Below are 10,762 nucleotides of genomic sequence, written 5' to 3' on the forward strand. Positions count from 1 at the left end.
GGATGCTAAATATACAAAGCAGACAATGGCCAAACCATCTACAAAAACTAAACTCTTAGCTGCAATATCTGTCCAGAAAATCAGTCCAGGAAGCTAAACTACGTCCTCTGTGATAATTGGCCCCAGAATGGCCAGAACTTGATGATGCATGCCAGTTTCCTTAATTTCTGGATGTACTTTTTAGTTTAGGGTCAGCCAGACTTAAGCAACTATGTTCCTCTACATGATGTGATATTTCAGCCTGTGTGATTTCCTTCACTTAACATTTTGGTCTCAAGGTGCAACCATTTTCCTAAAAATGATTTGAGTTTATCTTTATGGAAGAGTAGAACTCCACTGTGCATGCACACCACATTTTCTTTATCCATTCCTCTGTTGAAGGACATATAATCTGCTTCCAAGATTCAGCTATTACGAATCGTGCTGCCATACACATGGGGAAACATACATCACTATGATATGATGTCTCTAACTTTTAGGAAGTTATATAGAAGTGGAATACCTGGATCAGATGGAATTTCCATTTTTAGTTTTTGAGGAATGTCCATACTGATCTCCATAGTGGTTTTACCAATTTATACTCCTATGGGAGCAGTGAGTTTCAGTGGCACAGTTTCTCCAAGACAAAGTGCCCAGAGTCTGGAAATCAATAGCTCAGAGGCCAAAAAAGAGTGTAGAGGGCACACAAGAACCAAAGGGGCTGATAGAAAGGAAAATAGGATCCATTGCTACAGAAGAAATAGCTTACTGCCACAGACGGGAAAACAGAGTGGCTGTGCTCCCTGGTGGGGAGGCAGCACAAACGACTTTGCTGCTCACTGTGAAATAGAGACCATACCTGAACTGAGTGTCCTGTACAGTTGAAGGAAGTGGTGAGAGGGAGAGACAATATTCCGCGAGCATCCACCCAGGCACAACAGTTGGTGAGCGAGGTTGATCCGTTTGTATGGATCAGCAGTGGGTAGGTGAGGCCACCATTTTATTTAGAGAGGCTTGGGCTTTAACTCTGACAGCAGAACAGCAGAACGCTCTCAGGGTTGCTTCCTGTCCTGAGAGAAAGGAGGGAAGAACCATGTAGTCACAGTAGGCTTCTGACAGTTTTGTTTCTTTTTTATGACATTCTCACAAGAATACACTGTAGGGTGGGTCTTCCATCCCCATAATTTTACTGGGCAAATTTAGTTGGGCATGTAGTACTCAAGTCAACACAATGAGTTAACTATCACAATCCATTCTTGATGACTTCAAAACCAGACACATTTCTTTAAACCATAGTCTCCAGATACAAACCAAGTTTATAAATATACCTAACATGTTGTAATTATCCTGTGTACAAATGGAAACACACTAACTCCTTTGCAAGAATAGAAGAGAAGATTTCTTTGGGTGATGCTTACTCCTATCATTTCATAACTTGAACACTAAAACAGAGGTTAACAAGACTTAACCAATATTAATTCTATCAACATTATATTACATTGGAAGCATATTAGGAAAGAAGTATTACAGTTACAGTCCTCATTTCTGTAGCAGCTCACAGGGGCATAGCTGATATTTAGAACTACCTTGTACTACTCATTTTGCATTTCCTTGACCTTCAGCAAGTACCTCTGCAGATACTGGTTCTTTCCCTGAGATGGTGACTCATACTTTCATTCCTGAAGGATCTGGGCTATATGATATTGTGCTTGGATTGCATTGTATAGTTTTCCATTGACTTTTATACATGGCAGATTAATACTGGTAGGTGTGCTAAGGAATCACCTGGATTCCAAGTTTTTTTTTTCTTTTCTCCATGTGGAGTAATATTCCAATATTCCCTTGACAGTCTGTGTCAGTCACCCCCTCAACACCCTTTTTAACTAGTAACACCCTTTTTAGCTAGTTTCCTCAGAGTCAAAAAGAGACCAAAATTACCAGGGGGGAGTCTTCGGTTCCACTTCAATTGTATCATTGTTGTGCTTCCTGTTACAGGTCTTCCCTTTCTGCAATTAAGAATTCTTTCTAAGCCAGCAAAGCATAAAGTCATGAGAATTTGGGTGCAAAATTTTTTGCTAGTAGATCATTACAGATAATGGTGACTGGTACCATTCTTACCTCTACCCCTCATCCCTGTACACATGAATCCTGGCTAAGGAGACATAGTACAACAGAGTGGGTGCTGACTCAAAGTATACACAGCCTTTATAAAAACCTTGCCCCAGCCCTGCAAAGCTATTGTCACCTAACTGGTGCTACAACTGTGTCTTCAAAAGACCATTCCACACTTCTATCAATCCAGTTGCTTCCAGATGGTGAGAAGCATGGTGAGACCAGTGAATTCCATGAGCAGGAACCTATTGCCTCATTTCTTTGGACATCATAGGTATTCCTTAAGCCAATGCTCACAGCCAACACTGTGGAATTCCACGATATTGGATAAGGCATTATGTGATTCCACGGATGGGAGTTTGGCGGAAGTATTATATGCAGAAAAGGCAAATCCATTTACAGAATAAGTATTTTTGCCAGTAAGGACAATGCACACTCCTTTCCGTGATGGAAATGCTCCAATATAATCAACCTGCCACCAGGTCAAAGGCTCTTCACCCCAAGGAATGGTGCCATACTGGGAAATCAAGGTTGGTGTCTGCCACTGGCACATTGGGCATTCAGCAGTGGCTGTAGCTAGATAAGCCTTGGTAAGAGGGTGCCCATGTTTGTGAGCGTGCATAAAAGCTATCCCTGCCAACATGGCTACTCTGTTCACGAGCCCACTGGGCAATGATGGGGTGGCTGAAGACAGAAGTTGACTATTGGCTACAGAATAGGTAATCTTATCTACTTGACTGTTAAAGGCTTCTGCTGAGGTCACTTTTTGGTGAGTGTTTACATGAGATACAAATATTTTTACTGGGCCAGGGATTTAACTCAGTGGTACCATGTCTGTTTTACAAGTAGAAGGTGAGCTCAATTCCCAGTACCAAAAAACCAAACCAAAACAAGCAAAAGAAAATTTCAAATATTTTTACATCTTTGTCCATAAAGATAGGTCTATCCACATACCTCCTCCCCAAACAACTTTAACACCAATTTTCCTGTTATGTCCTCCAAGTTCCTGAATGCTGGACCAGACCATTGTCTACAGCCCACGAATCAGTATACATTTGCATATTTGACCATTTTTCCTCCCAGGAAAAATATACTACCAGGTGCACTGTCCAAAGTTTGCACACTGTTAAGATTTTCCTTCACCTTTGTGGGTGTCCTGGAAAGGGGTCGTAATGCTGTACCTGTCCACTTATTGGTGGAGCTTGCATAACATGCAGAACCATCCCTAAACAGACTCCCTCCCCCTTAACAGTTGATCATATGGTAGGCCCCGTGAGACTATAGGTGCATGTTGGGAAACAGAAGGTGATATGTCAGTAGTAGGAGCCATGGGCATCTGAGGAACTTCTTCCCGTAACTTACTTGTAGCCTCTGGACCTGCTCTGTCTCGATCATGTATATACTATTTCCTTTTAGTGATAGACTGTTGCTGTGTATGTCCAACTTTTGACTCAATAGATTAGATAATACTCAGCTCATGACAGGCAGTTCAGGTTGTGTGGCTACCTTCTGACCCGTGATCAAGCATTCAGTTCCAGTAAGGCCCAGTAGCAGGTCAAGATCTATTTTTCAAAGGGAGAGTAGCTGTCTGCAGATGAAGGCAGAGTCTTGTTCCACAATCCTAAAGATCTCCATAGCAATTTATCCAGGAGGACCACTAGAGACTACAAACAACTTCCCTACCTGCCACCACCACTCGAAATGCCAATGGGATCATATGACCCCATTATCAGAGAAGCATGCACAGAAGCCTGGACCTGTTAGAGCCTTATCTTATTCAGGGCCACACTCAAAAGTAGCAGCTTTCTGAGTCACTGAGTACATGGGCTGGAGTTAAACAGCTAAGTAAGGAATGTATTGCCTCATCCAATATCCAAATAGGCCCATGAGTCATTGACCTTCTTTTTTGTTGTAAGACAAGCCTGATTGACAAAATATTTATCTTAGAAGGGGCATCTCTACATGGCCCACACTACTTGACTCCTAGAAATTTCACTGAGAAAAAAGGACGCGTAATTTTAGTAGAACTTATTTCCCATCCTCTGCTTCTCAAATTCTTTAATAACAAGTCCAGTGTTATTTACCAATAACAAGTCCTGCTGACTTGGTCCAGTCAGCATAATATTATCAATGTAATGGACCAATGTTATGCTTTGTGAAAGAGAAAGGTGATCAAGATCCCTGCAAACTAAGTTGTGACACAGGGCTGGAGAGCTAATATAACTTTGAGGTAGGACAATGAAAACGTGTTGCTGGTCTTGCCCACTGAAAACAAATCGTTTCTCATGAGTCATGTGGGTAGGTATGGAGAAGGAAGTCATTTGCCAAGTCAATAGCTGCATACCAAGTAACAGGAGATGTGCTAATCTTCTCAAGCAACGGCACCACATCTGGTAAAGCAGCTTTAGTTGGAGTGACAACTGATTCACTTTGTGGTAGTATACCATCATTATCCAAGATTCATCCATTTTCTGCACAGGCCAAATCAAAGAATTAAATGGAGATGTGTTGGGAACAACCAACCCTGTATCCTTCAAGTCCTTGATAATAGCACTAATCTCTGCAATCCCTCCAAGAAAGTGATATTGTTTTTGTTTAATATTTTACCCAGCAAAGGCAACTCTAATGGCTTCCATTTGGCTTTTTCTTTTATAATAGCCTTCATGTTACAGTTTACTGAACCAATGTGGGTGTTCCACCAAGTTCTAATTATATTGTGTATTCTGCCAGCGATATAACTACAGAGTAAATTTGGGGACTTACTCAACAGTGAGTCGGACCTCTGCTAAAACTCCATTGATCAAGTGAACTTCAGAGGCCCCTCCTCTTACTGTAGGGCCACAGTGATGTGGCAATTAGGATTGACTTGAAAAACCCATTCCATCACTCACATTTCCCTAAGCCTCTGAATCCCCTCATCAGTAGTAAACAACGAGAACCTTCTGGGAAGATGGGAAAGTGGTGAACAGCAGAGAAACAGCCTCTTAAGATTTGATTCCAGACTCTGGAATATAGCAATGTGAGGAAGAAGATAAGGAGGGAAGTGAGCCCCAGGACCCAGGAAGGATCTGAATTGAGAATTGAAGCCCATGGGGAGAGCAAAGAGAGACTTCAATGAAGATGGAGGTGGCAAGTGGCATTTTCGTCCTGAGCCCTGACTCACTGTGGAGAAGCTTGAACCTGCAGGTGCACGGTGACTGCTGGTGACCCAGGTCCTTCATAAAGAAACATACCAGTGGAATGAAGCAGTGAACATCATGGACTGTGGTGGCTGGAGAGTTATTTGGGTCACATGATTCCAGGTAATATTTTCCTTCTAGCAACATAACTGTGCAGAAAGACAGAGCTGCAACTTTTGAGGAGGGAACTGCAGGGCACAGGGAGCTTACAGTCTGAAGTCCTTATGTTTCCCTGCCTCAACATCAGAGAGTGTGTTTATTCAGCAAGCATATGCCTTTCTTTGGCATATGTGTGTGTGTGTGTCTGTGTGTATGTGTGTACTTTTTTCTTAAAATCAAGAGATACAGTGTGAGAAGTCTTTTCCATAAAGCCAACAACCTTATTTCTGATTTCACTCCTCTTACAAAAGCATTTTGTCCTGGTCTTCCTTGGATTCTCACAGTGATTTCTCCATGGTGAATTAACTCTGGAACTCTCTTAGCAGACTGGTGATCCCATTTAGAAGAGCAACACACAGGGAGATCTCACTGAGTCCATTAAGAAGACTGGAGTAGTCAGGCATGGTGGTGCACTCCTGTAAACCACGCAGTGGGGAGAATGGAGCAGGAGGATCACAGGGAGCTCAAGACCAGTCTGAGCTACATAGTGAATTCAAGAACAGATTAAATTACATTGCAAGACTTGTCATAAAAACAAAACAAAAGAGGACAGAAGCAGCTCGGCGACACCAGGAGTAAACTCTTCTGAAATGCAGGCTAGGTCAGGTCAGTTTGGGAGACAAACTGGTCAAGAAGTGTCCAGATTAGACTCTCCCATTTGAGGAGCCCTTGCGCAGGTAAAAATCAGCTTCTGTTGTCACTCTTAGTTCAGAGGGCGGGCAGTGGAGCAGGAGCCAATCAGTGTTGAGGGCCGGGCTGTCTTAACTGCCCAATCAGGTGGCCCAGGGGAGGCGGGTTCTGTTTCACGGCGCCAAAGCCTAGACCTGATCGCGGTGCTGAGAGCCGCCCCAGCGGGGCAGGCCGTCCTGCTTTAGGATTTTTACTGGCTGCAGGCTGAGTGGGAAGCACCCGGGGAGACCCTCCAGCGACAATGGTGAGGTTGTGGGATGGGTGCGCTGACTAGCGACCTGACCAGAGGGGGCGAGGCCTGGGCGGACGCGGTGAGGACAGCAATGGCGCCGGTGCCTCCCCACTGCTCTCATCAGAGCTCCTCTTGGTCTCCGCGCCGTGGACACTCTGTCCCTCCGCCTCAGAGAGGTCTACACTGTGTGCCTCAGAGAGGTCTACACTGTATACCCAACATCCTGTCCACAGCCACCCCGCCAGCCCGGAGTGCGGTGTCGGCAGCCGCAGCTGCGTCTCCACCTGTGTATGGAGAGGGAATTGTGGGGAGACGCTGCTTCGGTGGGGAGTCCAGGCGGGGAAGCTGTGGTGTGCGGGATCGCTGGCCCCATTCATTCTTCACGCAGACCTGGTGGGCTTGAATTTTATAAATATCTGTGATAAAGGGTCTAAAAACCATAACTTAGCTTCTCAATGCTGCTCTGTGATGAGAGTAAATTGCCAAAATTCCATTACGTGCCCACATTGCCACCACACTCGGGATAAGTGATGAGTAATGCCATGACAGTTGAAGGATCAGCAGGCTTGGTGGTGCAGTCCTGTAGCCCCAGCACTCCGGAGGCTGAGGCAGCAAGTTCGCTGCGATTTTGAGTGTACCCTGAACTACCTAATGAGAGTAAGCCCAGCCTGAACTACCTAGACTTTCAGTGAATAAATAAGACAAACAAACAAACAAACCGACACAAAAACAAAGCGAAAGAAAAAAAGAAATATTCAATATTGCTGGCCATCTGAGTCAGTGGTACAATGCTAAGCATGGAATGAACGCCTGTATTACATATACAGCAATAAAAAAACAAGTGTCATCTTAATGATTGACGTGGAGCCTCTACAAACATAAAGACTACTTATGTGAGGCCTTCTGTTAATGTTTAGAATCCTGAGAAAAATAAAGGGGATGTTAATGTGTTAGCAAGGGCAGGAGAAAGGTCCAGAAGGAACTGCTAGTTAAATGCACCGTGTAAGAGTCATTAAACCCGAGCATCTAGACAGACGTGTGATTCGGTAGGAGTAAAAAAAAAGGACAGGGGCAGCACCTCAAAGAGTTACTGTAGACCTTGGACTGTAGACACTTTAAGAATTGGAATGCTGATTGTGGTGGACTTTATATCAAAGGAATATTCTAGTAGGAGTAAAGCCTGAAATGTGAGCTCTTCAGCCGTAAGAGTGGTTAGTGATAAAGGAATTTTCTATGCAAGCAGGAGGAAATAGGAGAAAGTGGAAGAGGATGGAATAGTGATGGGAAACCCACATCTACAACAGAGGGGCCTTCACCCTGAGGTATTTTTCTACTATGACAGTAAAGGAGTTGTGTGCTAGCTCAATCTAAGAGTGGGCAAACATCTGAGGCATTAAGAAAGGAGACTTAGTAAAATTTAGATGTTTGTCTTCTGTTACTACTAACCAGGTAAACAAATCGATTTCCTTGTTTTTTTTTGAGAGTTCTGCTACGTATTTCAGGCTGGCCTCGAACTTGCTATAGCCCAGGTTTGCCTCCAGCTTGTGGCTGTTCTCTTTACTTAGCATCCTGAGTATTGAGACTAGTGGTATGTGCCAGCATACTTGCCCCTAACTGTCTTTTCCAGAAAAAATGGAAATTAGGAAGCTGCTTGACATTGTCTGGCTTAAAAATTGGTGGCTATCATCATCCAAGTGTGATGGAAAAGGATTTTTCCAGGATACAACAGATTTTAAGTGTTATTGTTGTTTTTATTGTACAGAAGATTGAACCCAGGACTTTTTGTCTGGAATATATTCTCCACCTTTTAATATTTTAAATATTTTGAGGCCAGATCCCACTATGTTACCCAGGGTGCAGTAAACTTTTGATCTTGTTTCAGCCTCCTGGAGTGCTGCAATGACAGGCTTGTGCCGCATGCCTGCCTAAGATGGGAGTTTCTCCATCACCACTGTTATCTAGGATTACTGTGCTTGGTTAATGAAACTCAGTGCGGCATGGTGCTGCCCACATTTCATCTCAGCCACTGGGGCCACTGAGGCAGGTATTATTGCACTAGCAAGGCCAGGCTGGACAGGAGCAAGACCCAGTTCAACATAAAGTAAATTCAGTGGGCTGTGTCTCCAATCTTAAGTAACTTGTGTAACATGTGTAAGACCCTGAATTCAGTCCAGCAATAAAGCATAAAGGAAAAGTGATAAGTATTCAGTGGAAAATTTACTTTGATTTGGAATTTTATGCTCTTTGGACACTAGTGGTATCTGGTACAATACTTGCTTGAGATGCTGGGCAGCAGCAGTGAGTCCCTGCTCTGTCTTCTACAGAACACCAAGAAAAAAAAAATCCTGTGATTTACAGTGCAGCACATTCAATAAATTACATGGGATATTTAGTATTTTCTCATGAAATAAGCTACGTGTCACATGCATTTTTCTCAATTACAGGTTAATATATGTGTGTATCAGGTTTATTTGTTTTGTTTTGGCTATTATGTGTGTCTCAGTTTTAAAGGAGCCAAGGCTTAGCAGTGTTTGCTAGATTATATATATATATATAAATACATTATATTTTGAACACCCTGTGGGTTGATCAAGATATTTTCCGTTATTAATTCAAGGAGAATGTGTAGACTCATTCCTTCAACTCTTGTAAAGTACTTCTCTAGAATATGAAACTTATCTGGTAATACTTTGTGTTGAGTTCTGTATTAATCAAATTTGAAGGACTGAACTGGGATACATTATGAATAGTATTTTGATTTTTGATAAAAAGGAGTGCTGTGGCTGGTTTTCTGTTTTTTGTTTGGTTTGCTTTGGCTTGATTATTTATTTACTTGTATTTATTACTATAGAAGTGGAGCACTGGTCATACTAGTTTCATGAGGAAAAGGGATAGAAATTGTCATTGGTCAGACTCAGAGCTGATCATTTCCACCACAAGACACCAAGCGTGGACAATACTGAAGTGAGAACACTTCCATTCCTGGGTCTATTTTGTGCTGATTATGGGAACCATTCTTTCTGCCTCAGTCTTTTAGGAAGTATTTAGCTTTCTACTCTACCCTTTTCTATTTCCCCCTGCCTCTTCCTTGCCTTAATGGCCTGAACTCATGTTGGCCTAGAATTGTTACCTTCTACACTTGGGCTCGTTTTTCCTTTGCAGTGATTGACATCACTCTAGGGAAAGAGATGACCACAGGCATTTCTTCTGTGTTCCGTGTGTGGCTAGGGTCCCTGAACCCCCCACCTGAGTTCTGAATTCCCCACAATCTTTGGATAACCTCTTATGTTGATATCCTGCAGAAGTCCATGGGAATGTCCTCTGGAGAAAGGCACAGCTGAGATAATGCTGAGCTTCAGTTCACTCACTCCTTAGTCTGGCCTCTACACCTCCAGTGTGTGTCATCATAGCACAACAAGCTATAATGACCTTTGTGGGTTTTAGCTCCAATAGAACCTAAAAGCAATGAGGGAGTGGAGGAGAAGTGAAAAAGCACCTGGCATGGTAGCGTATGCCTGTAATCCCAGCACAGGGGAGGCTGAATCGAAGGTTTGCCATGAGTTCAAGGCCAGCCTGGACTACTTAGTGAGAACCTGTTGCAAAAATAAATAAGTAAATTACTTAAAAAAGAGAAACGGTGTTCAAGTACAGACAGATTTTTGTGTCACTCAACTTGGGTTTATAATGCAAAGTTGGGAAAATGTCATCTAATGGGGTCTTTTTGATCTCAGGATGCCATGTCATCCAGGATTTCTATGTCCACCAACCTGCTAAGTGAGAGGTCTTAATCTATTGGTGATTCCATACTTGAGAAAACGTGGATGTGACATTATATTTCATTTGCCTTTTCCACAGTTGTGGGAAAGCAGGATTTTCATGTTCTGTTAGTGATATAAATGTGCTGGAAACATTTTCTTTCTTGCTGCCCTAGAGGAAATGCCACTGATACTCAGGAACATACTTGCCTAGTGCCCAGAGTGTGTAGCAATTTAAAATCTAATTCACACTGCCTCTGCCAGGGGCAATAATTTCTATTTGTCTTCCTGATGAACTCCTGATGTTTTCAGTTTGATTAATTTTACTGATTTGAATTGATACTCCTTTCCATTTTTCCTTTAGTCCTTTTTTCCCTTTTCTGTGTAAGCTCTTCTGTAGTCTATTTCCTTCTTAGTTCGTATTTGTGTTGGATAGTTTTTTAATCATTTTCTCTTCTAGCAACTTATCACTTGTAGAAAATGAAAATACTTTGTATAAGTTTTAATCTGCATGCTAATTTTATTAAGGATATTTTTTGCTGAACAGAAATCGTAATACTTTTTGTCTTTTTGTGGTCATCTTAACATTTGTGCCTTTACAAACTTGTATCTGAATACCTTTCCACTCTTTTTTTTTTTTTTTTTTTTTTTTTTTT

At 42.4% G+C, this 10,762-nt stretch overlaps 1 protein-coding gene and 1 pseudogene across 1 annotated transcript in view; one reads left to right on the forward strand and one right to left on the reverse strand.

Annotated features, from left to right (window-relative positions):
* Positions 1 to 2,131: 2,131 nt before the first annotated feature.
* LOC109118201 lies at positions 2,132 to 4,946 on the reverse strand (annotated as a pseudogene).
* Positions 4,947 to 6,229: 1,283 nt separating this feature from the next.
* The window catches only part of LOC104865498 (zinc finger protein 14), a 67,348-nt gene continuing 62,815 nt past the window's right edge, over positions 6,230 to 10,762 (forward strand). Inside the window, exon 1 of the mRNA XM_010629022.2 lies at positions 6,230 to 6,363. Coding sequence (XP_010627324.1) covers positions 6,361 to 6,363 — 3 coding nt within the window. The 5' untranslated portion in view covers positions 6,230 to 6,360. The remainder of the gene's footprint in view (positions 6,364 to 10,762) is intronic.

This window comes from Fukomys damarensis, unplaced genomic scaffold (assembly GCF_012274545.1).
Source record: "Fukomys damarensis isolate Sample0158 unplaced genomic scaffold, DMR_v1.0_HiC HiC_scaffold_25, whole genome shotgun sequence".
NCBI classification, from domain to species: domain Eukaryota; kingdom Metazoa; phylum Chordata; class Mammalia; order Rodentia; family Bathyergidae; genus Fukomys; species Fukomys damarensis.